This window comes from Pyxicephalus adspersus, chromosome 1 (genome assembly GCF_032062135.1).
Source record: "Pyxicephalus adspersus chromosome 1, UCB_Pads_2.0, whole genome shotgun sequence".
Taxonomy (NCBI): Eukaryota; Metazoa; Chordata; class Amphibia; order Anura; family Pyxicephalidae; genus Pyxicephalus; species Pyxicephalus adspersus.
This window is the reverse complement of record NC_092858.1, coordinates 12,881,948-12,896,877: the sequence shown is the minus strand read 5'-3', so window position 1 is coordinate 12,896,877 and position 14,930 is coordinate 12,881,948. Positions and strand designations below refer to the sequence as shown.

General features: G+C 38.0%; 1 protein-coding gene across 1 annotated transcript in view; it reads right to left on the bottom strand.

The window, feature by feature from the left end:
• Positions 1-14,930, bottom strand: part of FAT3 (FAT atypical cadherin 3) — a gene marked incomplete in the record, with an annotated part of 408,024 nt that overhangs the window by 260,216 nt on the left and 132,878 nt on the right. The window contains 1 exon segment of the mRNA XM_072402567.1: positions 9,889-13,199. Coding sequence (XP_072258668.1) covers positions 9,889-13,180 — 3,292 coding nt within the window.

Below are 14,930 nucleotides of genomic sequence, written 5' to 3'. Positions count from 1 at the left end.
AACAATTGACACTGACTACCCAGCACTTAAAAGGAATAGTTATTCCCTCTTTCTTCCCCAGTCGTCCTTCTTTTATAAATATCTACAGAAAATGTCTTATTTAACTATTACAATGTGTTATTTTGCACTAAACCATAATCTAGCCTATAAATCATTTCATTTGGTATTTGGAAAAAGGGACTATATAGGACACATAGGTGTAGAAAAAGCACTTGTTGCATTTTTTGCACATTCATCATTTTTATGCTTCACAAAAAAATGGGCATGGCAAGAGTGTGCCATTTGCATACATACTTTTAGTCTAAAGTTTCTTCTTTCCTAGCTCAAAAAGTTTGGATGTATGCAGAGTATTTAAAGGTGATCATTTTGAATAAACTTAGAATATAGTGATGGTTTTTCACCAATTCTTTGGTCCCCCTTTGAGCCTTTTTGCAACATGAAATCAAAGTTTAAAAAAGTCAGATTGTCGGGAAAGGTTCTGATGATGGGGCCATGGCAATAGCGTCATTCCCAGCCAAAGAAAGTTGACCAACCATTGGTTTTCACAAAATATTTTTGCCATAAGAATTGGTTGGCAATTTTTTTGGTAGGTGCTGAATTAATGATCACCATTCAATGGACTAAAGCAAATGGATGGGACAGACAATATAAATAGATATAAAAGAGCATTTGGCCTGTAAGGCAATGATCATGGGACATACACAGCATGGCTTCCACTGACTCCTAGACTTGAACCTGAAGCAGAATGGATAATGTTGGGGGAAAAAAAACAATATACAGAGATATATGATGTCAGACATTCCTAAAATTAGATTTAAAGTTTGTACACATTAAATTCACTTGAATCGCATCTTTTGTAAAGTTCATGTTGATTCAGTAATAAAGACTACTGGGCCTTGACAACGGAAATGGTGGACCAAGAATTTAAATTTCTCCTTCAATATCCTTATTGTTGAATTGACAGAGTGCGTCCGGTGTGTAAATAAGCTTGTGACAATACCAGTCATAGTTACAAGGTACTGTAGGTCCTCCTAAGTGTGAGAACTAAAGATCTTCTGAGATCTGGGTAGGTGTGCAGGTCATATTTGCGTACCCTGGAGGCTCTGCAGCCTTGTATCTCTAATGCTTTCATGATTCTCTAGGCTGGAAAATAAATAAGTTTCACCAACTATCTGACAGTAAGTGGCATTAATCATCAAAGTTAATTACACTGCAAATCACTTTGGTCTCCTTCTAACGAGAAAGCCGTGCCTTGTTATTCAACATTTTAAGACATAGCTGGGCTGTGTACAAAACAGCAATTAGTCTTCTCCATGGCATCGTTATGTGCTGCATCTATACGGACAGCTTAAAGGGGCATTGGAGGTTACTATGAGAATTTGGCATTTAAGCAACAAAAAGGGTTCTTTTATCACATGGATTCTGGTTTTAATTCTGGTTTAATTTCTTTATTTTTTGATTTGTCTTGCAAGCTAAATTGCTAGTAGCTTGACATTTATCATGGCCCTGAAGTCTGATTTTGAGCACTGGCCTTGTCATATTCTCATAATTACATCAACCATGTGGCCAAGAAGCAGTCATGTCAAAAAGCATTGTAAAAGGTTAGTTAAATCTGGTTACATCTGAACACATGAAAAGTAAATTGAGGGATTTTTTTACCTTGCCTAGCAGGAATGATTCCTGGCTAGCATTAACAATTTACTAGTAATATGTAATGGCAGAATGTTCTAACAGATAACCTATTGAAATTGAAATCTATGTAAGCAGATTAGATTTTTAATAATAAATAATGGACATTTGAACATTTGTCCATGGTTGACCTCATGTCGAGAAATGCCAAAGCATAAAGTGAACTTGGTCCATATATGGTGTCAATATTGTTCCCCTCCCTCTACAAAAACCAACAATACTCACACTGAAATTTTTAAAATTTTAAACAGTTTTTTGTCAAAATATCTGCAAAGGTTCCCTGCATCTACCACCTCAGGGAATGTTCCTTTTTGTTGCCTGCTAAAATTGTGATTAATGTCTTCCACTGATTAGTCTTTCTGCCTCATTAACTCTAATTTTTAACTAGTTAAATAATTATTGGTAGATGTGACAATACAGATTTTTGTTCACCAAATCCTATTTTGAAAAAAAGAATAAAATAAAGTAAGCAAATGATTTGGAGTCATATGATAGTCAAAAAGCCATGGGTAGTCTTCAAACTAGCGGTAATAGCCTTAGAAGTTGAGGTCCTGACAACATATTTTTTCAATAAAGCAGGGGTCGCCAAAACCCAAACCATGGCCCAGGCTGTCTAACAGGTGGGCCGCGGCTCTGGCCGGGGCACCCCTTAGCGGGGTCGGGGAAGGAACCCGCTGGGGGAGCGCACCAGCTGGGTAGCAGGTTTAAGGTGGTGGGCAGGTTGTGTTCTGGCATCATGACGTCACTCTGGGGGAAGTTTCTTCCCCTTTGAGTGACACACGGCTCTCCGCACATGTACGGTACGGGGTCTGTGCATTTAGTGGTCCGTGAGCTCCAAAAGGTTGGGGACCACTACAATAATCATACAATCATAATCATACAATAATCATGCGCTCCATTGGTATCTGTGACACTGCTCTCTCTTGGTTTGCTTCCTATCTGTCTGACCGCTCCTTTCAAGTTTCTTTCAATGGTAACTCCTCCTCTCTTCAAAATTACTTTAGAAAAAGGTCCTTTTAAGCTGCCTCTTCCTAAAACATAGCCCTCAGGGAATGTTCCTTTTTGTTGCCTGCTAAAATTGTGATTAATGTCTTCCACTGATTAGTCTTTCTGCCTCATTAACTCTAATTTTTAACTACTGAAATAATTCTTGGTAGATGTGACAATACAGATTTTTGTTCACCAAATCCTATTTTGAAAAAAAGAATAAAAAAAAAGTAAGCAAATGATTTGGAGTCATATTGAGGTCCTGACAACATATTTTTCCAATAAAGCAGGGGTCGCCAAAACCCAAACCATGGCCCAGGCTGTCTAACAGAAGGGCCGCGGCACCCCTTAGCGGGGTCGGGGAAGGACCCCGCTGGGGGAGCGCACCAGCTGGGTAGCAGGTTTAGGGTGGTGGGCAGGTTGTGTTCTGGCATCATGACTTCACTCTGGGGGAAGTTCCTTCCCCTTTGAGTGACACACGGCTCTCCGCACATGTACGGTACGGGGTCTGTGCATTTAGTGGTCCGTGAGCTCCAAAAGGTTGGGGAACACTACAATAAAGGTAAGAAAATGTAGTAAATACTGGTTGAAAAATTAGTTTGTAAGGTTGTTGTATAAATCTAAAGCTGACCATACCACAATGTGGTTGAGACCTAAGCCACTGATGGACCCTCATTCAACAGAAAAGCCTCCACTTGCCAGTTTTTTATATTCAATATTAAAAAGAAACAAAAAAACTGGATGCGAAGCAGATCACCTAATAAACATACAACAAAAAGTTAAGTTTCCTACTTCCAGCAAGCCCATAAAATATCCATTAAGCTGTATCGTCACCAGTTGAAAGACAAATGGCTGACCTAAGGACAGTCTTGAGCAGTGTAGGGATTAAACAAATGAATTGCTCATTAATGAAATGAACTGCTCAGGAACAGCAATTCTCAAATGCATGAACATGGAAGAATGGCTCCTGCAGCTACCATCGTGTTTCGGTTGTAGAAGTTTCCTTAAATATACCAATGGTAGTAAAAATCCTGCCATACTGGATGTAAATTTGATGGATTAGGTCATATTGTAAAAATCTGGTAAATCTAAAGGGGATTGCATAAAGATTGTTCGATGAGACATAAAGCTTCATTGTACTGCTCAAAAAGCATTTTTTTCTTTTTTTCACTAGAGCTGTTGTTTTAGAAATGAATTCTAGGTCACCAGCACTGGGCACTTCCAAGAGCCACAGATGGCACATGTCTGGGCACCGGCATATGCCTTCAGGCGTTCAAATCAAAGACACTAAAACACTGCACATATCAATTTAATTTATCATGATATAAAGGTATTTGAAATCCCCACAAAGGTTTCGCTTGTTCCACAAGTAAAAAGCATGGACATATGGACTTATTTACCCTTGTTATGCCCCCAGGATATCTACAGTCATTTCAATTGACCCAAGTTTTTTCCATGTTCTTTACTGGTCAGGTAGAATAAAATATCCATATAAATTAGTCCCTGTTCAAATTGCTTTCAGCTTTCAGTGGTTCTTTATTCCTCACCGATCATCATGTGTAAAATTAGAGAACACAATTATTTATTTAATTAAAATAGTATTTATCCTTGCCTCTACCTCCTTGACAACTTCTTCAACGGTTCATTTTTATGGCCATGACCATCTCCAATGTCTCAGTAATATTTACGACTCATTGAATTTCTTCTTGCACATTTGTTTTGGTTTATTATAAGTTTTTCAACCTCATTTCAATTTCAAGCGTTGAAGAAAAAAAGTGAAAAGCAGAAACATCCAATGTGTCTGACACATCAATAGCATTTGAAATGTCAACACTTTTAGAGCTACATTACTGCACATGATCTCCACTAAAGAGATACAATTTCAGTACAAAAGACCGCACAGAACCCTTTAAGTAGGATTGCCTAGACGGGCAGGAATATTCATTACTGAATTTGTATTCATAGACCTGGCCTTCGGACTGATTGGAGCTGTTGAGGTATGGAACATCTGTATAGAGTTTAGGTATTTTCTGAGCGTGTTCACATCCATTAATGGGGGTCTCACTTGATACCAGTCCTGGTTATTATAAGACGGTGTTGAAAGCAATAATTGCACCAAAAAGAGAGAGAGGGGGAAGAATCCACCGAATTGTTTTTAATATATTACAGCACATAAAACAAAGGAGCAGCTGTGAATGGGCTGTAAATATGAATAAAAGCAGTCTTTATATTGACCTAGCTATAGACCTGCAACTACTCTAGCTTAGTAGACTTTATTATTCAGTGTTCCTAGTAAGCTTTGCAGACTGTTTTAAATATTATCAGTATTTAGCTACAAAAATATATTCTTCATTCCAAAGGGAACACCATGCTATTAAAATGATTATTAGGATAGAGCTAAATCCTACCTGGATTATAATAAGTTTGCTAAAACTCTGTGTATCATAATTGCCTTTTTTCAGTAAAATACTATTTTTGCATCTCAGGGCTGTTGATTTCCTACAGACTCTGTCTAATTTTACTGCAGTGACCCAATGACTTCCATATTTTTGGTGAGTGTATGTATTTTCCAATGAGCCCCTCTTATTGTCACTAATGCCTATTTTTTTCTATGCAACAGAACCAGGGGTTAGATTGGCAGCAAGCTGGTAATGGCTGGCCTTCCACTAATAGATAGAAGCATGCAAAGGGAAAAGACATGTTCAGCTCTTTTGCCATCTTCCAACTGTTCCAATATGGCAGCACTGATGTTCGAAGGGCATCTGGCCATAGACATTTCAGATGTGCCCAGCATTTAGTATTTCTTGCAATTGGAGGGCTGTTTCTGAACTGCAAAAGGGCGATACCCTTCTAATTTTTCTGATCTGACATCAATAGCAATATCCCTTTTTACACCTGACCGTCTTGGGTTCAACGAATTTGGAAGTAAACTCCTTGAAACACCCAAGGTGGTTACGTCTTCAGCTCACCCATTGGCCGATCCATGCCCAGCAGTAATAAAATTATTATTAATAATATTAAACAGAAATTATATAGCGCCAACATATTACGCAGAACTGTACATTAAATAGGGGTTGCAAATGACAAACAAAAACAGACGGTGACACTGGAGCAGAAGACCCTGCGGGGAAGAGCTGTATGTTTAATAACAGAAAAGTTTTTTTTGTGCAGCTGAAAAAGGAATTTATGAATCAAGCTGGGATCTCACATTAAATCTGCCTCATAACCTATCTCACTGCTCCTATTTTGTGTGGCAGGATGGATAAATCTTTCTATAGTTATTTTGGAGATCACGGTTCACTTCACCTCGCTGTACAGCATTTTAAAGCCACCAAGAAAGAGAAAGTGCAGGTTTTACCTTGAAGTTGAACAGTGCATAGACCTTATCTATAGCAATTAATCCCAACACAGCTGAGCCAGACTCCAAGTTATACTAAACTCCCTAGGCCTGCAAAGATTTATTACAACAAGAGTTTTCCAAGGAGGATTAACACTTTCATCTTCTGGGGGATTCCAAATACATTTGTGTTCTGGATTTTAATAACTTCATAACCCAGGAGAAAAAAAAATAACAGCAATGAGTGCACAAACTGAGCCAAAAGATTGGTGTTAGCATGACAGACAGCCGCCTTCTGCACCACATCCAGACATGTGCACTGCCTCTGGTCTATGCAGAGTTCTATTCCTGCTGGTAAAGCCTAACTTCAGCCATTTATTGTGGAATAGTGTGGGGAAGATCTAACATTTGTTAGATTTTATTTATATCTCTACTCTCTACACTTATTTGGGGAATTTTCCTGCTGTTCATGTGATACCAAAAAAGAAGATTAGAACGTAGCAGTCAACAAATAGGCACAGACAAAAAATAGGCTCTAACCATTCTTTAGTCTAATGGAACAAAAGTTGAGCCTTAGGTTTATTTAGTTACAGCCATACTTCAAACGTACCTAATACATCAGTAACTTTTCATTTCTGATTACCTTTTCCTATTTATTTATTGATTAAATTACCAGTACAATACAAAATATGCAATGAGCCATCCGATGTCTGGCTCATCTCACCAAACTTGGTGCAAGATTTGGTGATGTCACTACTGCGCAACTCATTGTTCTCCATGCTGGAGGCTCAGACATGAGAAAGCAAAGCTCTGCCTACCAAGATGGCCGCCTCAACCCAGAGATAAAGAACAAAACAAGGTCACAAACTGGTGAATGGTCAGCTGCAAGGAGAACACAAACAATATGGTGCTGATCACTGTTCTCCTTGCAGTAAAATACAGCTGTATCTGAGAACCTACAATACAAGGATCTACCTGACATGACTATGGGCTTTGTACAGCGCTGCGTAATATGATGGCGCTATATAAATACTGTATAATAATAATAATAATAATAATATTAATAATACCTGCTTCTGCCTCATTTATTCTGTGCAGTTGAGCTTTCTGCAACTTGTCTGCTTCTGAAATTTTAGCTCATCGGCCCTCAGACCATTAGTCATTCAGGGGGTGAGCAAAATTCTCTTATGGAATGCTAAGCCCTACTCCTATTCTAATATGGCGGCTCTCATACAGAGACACAGTGCAGGACAAAGCACTGCAAGTGAGTAATAGGAAAAAGATAAGTTACCTACAGCAAAACTATGACTATAAGTCCTTTGCTTGCAGTCTATAGGCCCTCTTCTTGCATTTTCTTGGCACAGTTTCTTCAGTAAAGCTCTTCTTTAAAGGAATGGATATGCCAAATATATATTTCCTTTTTCATAAAGATGAAGCTATCTTTCTTTTATAAAGGCATGTACAAGGGGGCTGTCATAAACACACACTATAGTACTTGGTGAAGTTTATTAAGAATACCATAAACAAGATATAATGCATAGACACCGCCGACCTTCATTAACTGCCTCGGCTAATAACCTGTGACAACATCTGGATTTGTGGCAAACCTTTAACCTAAAATCGATGGGCACTTCATAATGGGCACATGAGCTAAACAAACCGTAAATAAACAGCCCTGTCAGTGTAAAGTAATTCAATCTGTGACTCTCTCTCAGTAACGAGGCAGAAGATTAATTATTCAGAGGTGTTTTAGCTGCCACCGGGCCAATAGCAATCCACTAATGACTTAGAGTATCACAGATCATATTGCCAAATTGCTTTCACACATATCTTAGCGGGCAGCGGTCCAAACTATCAAGCTTACTCAGCCGAACTTCTTGGCCTGGCCAAAAACAAGCATTCAAAGGTTAAATCTAGAATATAATTTTTTAAAAAAGTGTAATTTGTTAATTTATGTTTGTTGCCAGGGTTGGGGGAAAAGAAATAAATCAGCACAGTAGTTCTCTAGTAGCTAAACTTGTTTAAAAGAGGTAACTTGGAAGCAAATAAAATCCAACATTAGAAGACTTTCTTCTTATTAACCTCTTCTTCGTTCCCTTTCATCAGTCCCAATTCTTCCTTACCAACACTGGGAAAGAATATTTGATATTAAAATTATTCCAGACCCAGCTTTATCATCATGCTTCCAAGTAAGTCAACTTAAAAAATGGCAATGTGCACATTATCCAAAAGGCAACTTGAAATCAAAAGAAATCCACGTGTAATCAGAAAAAGACTTTATATGCAACAAAGAACTTTCACAAGCTGCAAAGACTTTTAGAAGGGTGTATGCTATTAGGTGAACTCCAGTACAGACAAAATAATTAATATGTAATATACTAAGCACTTTTTTACGTGCTATATAACTATTTGTATTAAATATTTAAAATGTATTCCTAATAAGCAGTATGGTTTCAAGGGGATATCACCTAGAAGAGTCCAGCAGTTTGTTGCTAATTAAGTTTAGACGTGGTGGTGGTTTTTAGGTTGCTGCAGGCTAAAGATATATTCTTGATACCATTTCTTTAAGAAGCTGGCATTTATGTACAAAAACAAAATAACAATAGTTACAGGGCATTTAAAAGAAATATTAAAGATAATTATTAAAACACAATCTGACTTTTTAATTTACATCAACTGATTGCATTTTAGTTTCATCACAATAAAAGGTATTTAAGGCCTTTAGGTTCATTTGGAGAGCTTTAGTTCTGACTCAGTGGGCGAAATCTTTTTTTTTTCTGCACGCTGACAGACTTTTTTACATTTTTTTTTCAGGCTTATTTCCAAAGACAATAAACTAGATCAGTGTTTCTCAACCAGGGTCCTCCAGAGACTGCTAGGTGTTCCTTGAGCAATTAGCAGAGGTTAGCACTCTGGTATTTGCAGCACTGGGTCCCAGATTTAAATCTCAGCCAAGACATAATCTGCATGGAGTTTGCAGGTTCTCCCCATGTTGCGTGGGTTTCCTCCCACATTCCTAAAACATGCAGTTAGGTTTATTGGTTTCCCCCCAAAATGGTCCTTACAGTAGACTATAATAAAGACATATGACTATGGTAAGTACATTGGATTGTGAGCCCCTTTGAGGGACAGCTAGTGACATGAGTATGGACTTTGTACAGCGTTGAGTAATATGTTGGTGCTATATAAATACTGTGTTTTAGCAATAATAATAAAGTATTTTTCCTTTTTACTTATTTTATTTAAAGTTATTTAAAATTTTGTATTTACTTTTTTTTATTTAAAGTCATTCTTCCCACTGATCACTAAGCTAAAGTACAATGAGCATATCACAAATATTGGCAGGGTTCCCTGAAAAGACCTGAAAGTTATTTCAAGACTGATATAGTAATTTGGCTGATTAGGGAAACATAATGCTAAATTAATAAAGGAATAATAATGATTCTGTTTCATGTACTCTCTAAATAACCAGAAGGTGGATCTATTAATATTGTTTTTGTCCACACAACATCTGCTGGTTGATCATACTCCGTAAACCTAAGATGCATTTGTAATGCATGTTTGGTTTACAGTGCATTTGCATTTGTGCATTTGCGTGCACAGTGCATTTGTCCTGTAAACACCTTTAAGAAAGCCTGGTTATAATATAAAATACATTTGCATGCACCGAGAGATATGCTATTTGTACAATTTAGGTGCATGGCTGTTTTTTATGCCCCAATTAGGGAATTAGGGGTTAGTGTTAACATAATTACAGATATTCACATTGCCTAGATTGCTTACAGTTTTGCAGTTTAGCAGATAATTTTCACATTCACTGTATACATAAATGAATATAAAAATGATATAAAATGAATTCACTTTTATACACTTACCAGTTTCTTCGTCAATGCTAAATCTTCCCAGTCCACTGCCATCTCTTATAGAGTACTGTATTTCACCATCACGGCCACTGTCTTCATCTCTTGCCAAAACTTGTAAAACACTAGTCCCGATACGTGAATTCTCTTTTACAGATCCCGTAACAGCAAACTCCGAAAAGTATGGAGTGTGCAGATTTTCATTAACATCCACCACTTCAACTTCCACAAAAGAGACGGATGAAAGAGAGACGGGACGGCCCTTATCCTTAGCCCTTACGGTTAAGTTGTAAAACTGTTGTTTTTCGTAGTCCAGCTCTTTGTTTAGGCGTATAGCTCCACTGGTTTTATCAATTTCAAATCTTCCATTGTAGTCATTGACCAACGAGTAACGAACTTGACCCCCTAGGCCAAGGTCGGGGTCTTGAGTCTCAAGCCAAGAGATGACAGTACCTACTGGAAGGTCTTCAAGCACCCTTGCAGTGTAGCTAACAGGGATGAAAACTGGAGAACAATCATTGACATCATCTAAGTAGACCCTTAAACTAACCACTGAAAAAAGTTGCTGGCCATTTTCTGCTTTGTCTCTTGCCTCAATTTTCAGGGTGTAGTTGGACATGGACTCTCTGTCCAATTGGTCAGCTACATACACTATTCCAGTAGAGCTGTTAATAGCAAACTTTTTTGTGTCTGTTAAAATAGAGTAAGTGACTTCACCATTTGGCCCAAGATCCTTATCCCTGGCTTCTACTTGAATTAACTCTGTCCCTATGCTTGTGCTTTCCAGGACATTAGCTGAATAACTTTCTTGGAGAAAGATAGGATTGTTATCATTTGCATCATTTACATGGATAGTTAACAATCGCCATGAGGACCTCTGAGGATTGCCTAGGTCATAAACAGTAATGTTAAGTAGATATTTATCAGTTGTTTCTCTGTCCATGGGCATAAAAACACTAAGTTGACCTGATTCCAAGTCAATAGTAAAGCAGCTATTCATATTACCATCTGTAATTGTGTAAAGTACCTTTCCATTAAACCCTGAATCTGGATCACTAGCTTTAATTCTAAGAATAGAGGTTCCCACAGGAAGGTCCTCCTTCACCGATACATCAGAAGGAAATGATTTGTCAAACTGGGGTGGCTGTCGGTTTACGGAATAGTAGTCAAACAAGCTATCTTCATAAATAAGCTTGGCATTTGCTTTAGACTTTTTGAGAAGCTTCTCTGCTAATTTCTGGGCAACCCTTGTTTCTTTACAATCGAAATATTTTGAGGGCACTTTTCCATGGACAATGGTTATGTTAACAAACATGGGGTCTGCAAAGTATTCCCCATCAGTAGCAGTGATTTTAAGAGCAAAGTTACTGTTTCTTAAACCAGAACTAATAAAAGATTTCTTAAGCTGTAAAACCCCTGAATCAGGATTCAAATAAAAAAATCCAAGCTCATTTCCAGAAATGATTTTATACTTGACAAGCTCTAACTCATCTATATCAATGGCAGAGACTGCTGTGATATGTCCACCTGTTGGAAAGTCATAGGAGATGACTCCTTGACAAGCTACCTTTTCAAACAATGGTTTATTATCATTAACATTTCCTATGTGAATAGTTACATTCACTTCACTCTCATGGCGATATGGGGAACCCCAGTCTGAAGCTCTCACAATGAATCTGTAACTTTCAGGAGATGATTCAAAGTCAAGAACATCAGAGGTGCTGATGGTTCCCGTAAACTGGTTTATAGCAAAAGGCAATGAATTTAAGCTAGCTATGCTATAAGTGATATAACCATTTTCCCCTTTATCCATATCAGAAGCAGAAACCATTAAAATGCTAGTTCCAATGGGAACACTTTCATTGACAAATGACTCATACGAGGTTTGCTGGAACTGTGGAATGTGATCGTTGGCATCTTCTAGCCTGATAATAACTTTTGCTTTAATATCACTTCCTTTTTGTACTACTGCAATTTCATAAGTATCTTTCCCAACCGAGTTTAGATGTCGAGCAGTGGTGATGAGACCTGTTCTTGCATTAATTTTAAAATACTCAGAATCTTCACTCTCGGAAATTTTGTATTCCACAGATGCAGTCATGGGCTGAACCTTCACTACTGCAACAACAGCGCCAGGAGGGGAGAACTCACTGACAGTAACCTCGTAAACATCTTTTTCAAACTCGGCTTTCATCTTTTCCCTTTTAGGGCTGGCAATATGCACATATTTCATTTCAGAAGTCCTCTGAGGGGACCCTTTATCTTTTGCCTGAAGCGTCAGATTCACACCGTATGGGAAACCTTCCCAATCAATAGGACTTTTTTGTTTAATTTTATACTCGTTCATCCATTTGCCCTCTTTGACCAAAGAAAACTGTTGCAACGAATCTCCCGCCACTATTGTAACAGACTCAATGTCTCCATTGGAACCCTCATCTATGTCATCAACTGTAATTATGGCATAACAAGGATCCACATCCAGCATGGAAGGAATGTGAGTGACCACAGTGATTGTGGGAGCATGTTCATTAATACGTTCAATGTGAACAAAAAGTTTGGCGGTACTGCTAACACCATTGTTTCCATATAATTTCATCCCACGATCTACGGCCAAAACTTCCAGGTCATACCGGTTTTTCTCATCATAGTTTAAACGTCCACTTAATGAAACAACTCCACTGGTGGGATGAACAGAGAAGAGATCAACTTTGTTCTTGAAATAGTAATAAAATTCCCCATTGGATCCAATATCAGCATCTGTGGCAGTAACTTGTGCAATGCTAGTCCTTATTGGTGTACTTTCTGCAATTGTAACAGAGTAGGTTGTCGGAGAAAACAGAGGTCTGAGATCATTCATATCTAAGACCTGAATGTTGACTTTTGTCCAAGCCTCTAAGTCTTCACCCCTCACTGATGCTTTGATTGATAATAAATAGCTATCCTGAATTTCTCGATTCAGGATGGCCGAATTTCCACCTTTTGTTCGAATCCTTAAAAAACAAAAATCTCCAATTACAACTTCTTCTGCTTTAAAAAACCCTTCCTCATCTCCGGACATGATCCTGTATTTGATGTCCCAAGACAAGTTGGCTAACTTGATTCCAATTTTCGTTTGACTGTTGAGGTACGTCCGGGCAGCGGAATTTTCGTAAACAGTGGCATTGTATGTCGGGTGTGTAAACTGGAAGATCTGCGGTGAGGGTCCTTGGATACCAATGCATGATTTAAAAAAGAAATTTAAAAATAATAAGATCATATAGGAGGGAGATATTGATGTGTCTCCCAGGATATCCATGGTTATAGCCATTCCATCATTTTCTTCCTTCCTGAAACAAGAGAAAAACAAACATTAAGCTAAAATTATAAGTCAATATACGCAATATGCATTATATGGAGAACTATACATCAATATGTTCATATTACGATAGCAAGCACAACTATACATATTTGAAAATACATTTGTCACTCCATGGTTTTTTAGGTCAGGTAAAGTTGAATAAACAAAAAAAAGCCCAATACCAATTCTAGTGTTATGGTGACCATCATAAGTTTAAGTTTTAAGTTAAGTAAGTTAAGTTTTCAGTGCTATACTTACCCTCCTTTTTGCTTTTAGCTCCTTGCTGTTTCATCCAATACCTCTTACCGCTTTCCATTTAATATAGCTAATTACATTTAGGTGCATAAAAAGAAAAGGTGTGCAACATTTGGGTGGAAAAGCCTGCTCCCTGCTAACATGCTGAAGATAATGACCCTTGTAGAGGTAATATATGGCCACTGATAATGTGATCTATAGTGATCCAATTAGAATGTAAAGACGTTTTGCTGATTGGCCAGGCATATGTCTGACTTAGTAGGGAATATGCCCCTGCTTCCATACAGAGACAAGGGTCCATTTTTGCAGCATGCTAGCATAGGTCATGCTAATATACCTACTCTATGGTGCTTTCTAAACTGCAAAATTTTGCAAATTTTTTGTTCTTATTTAGCTGATTTAGGCTAAAATTTATTTGGACGTCTGTGTAAAATCAAAACATACGCTCCATACAGATACTACGTAAAATATGCTATGATCGAACCAGTGTTCCTGACCAAATAATATTACAATGAATTATTCTATACACAAGGTAATGACAAGCTTATTCTGAGAGCTCAGCAGACCATTGTGCTGTATACACACATGATCATAAAGACATTGTGGATATGTCAACTAACCACCATCTTTGCATGCGTGGCTTTGTGCTATGTCTACCAACATCTGTACACACATTCGGAAATATATTATAACTGCCTGAACATATTCACCAGACTGGAACGCTTGTAGTACCTGAGAATTATTGTGAATCGTCTTTTTTTTTACATTTAGGGCAAGTTTTTAAACAATCAACTGATATTGGGCTGGTAATCATTAATTTTGATCAACATTTATTCTAAATAGTACTTAATTAGGCCTTTATACTATTCTTTCCCAACCAAAAAGAGTTCATCCAAAGGTTGCTAGGGGTTCCTTGAACAAAGAGCAATTCGTGCCATTTGGCTTTCTCTAGGGCTACATATACACATCAGATGATTTTCACTTCAGGGCTAGTATGAAATGAGAATCTGATGTGTACAGAGGCTGTCTGACATCGTTCATGGATCTGTCCTGGTGTATCCATGAACGACGAACGAGTGCAATACAAGTGAAGGGGAGAGAACGCAGCAGGGTGCCGTAGTACAAACGTTCTCTGTCCTTCCCTCTCTATAGAGTAGAATGGTGCTGTATGTACATTGTTCATGCATCTTTCAGTACTTTATCATTAGAAAGGATCGTGAAAGATCCTTACCAACTACAAAAGTTCAACGTGTTTAGGTAGCCTTAAGTGGCATTTTCCCACTGGCCAACAATGTCTGGCCATCACATTATTAAAGTATGAGGAGCGGATATGGTAGTTATAGAAAGGGTTCCCAGAAGGCCTGAAAGTTTTTTCAAGGCGTTCCCCCATGTTAAGAAAGTCAAAAAAGGTTGCTTTTGACTGTTACCACCAAAAAACATGCCACTATTGGAAGGTGTCCTCTTA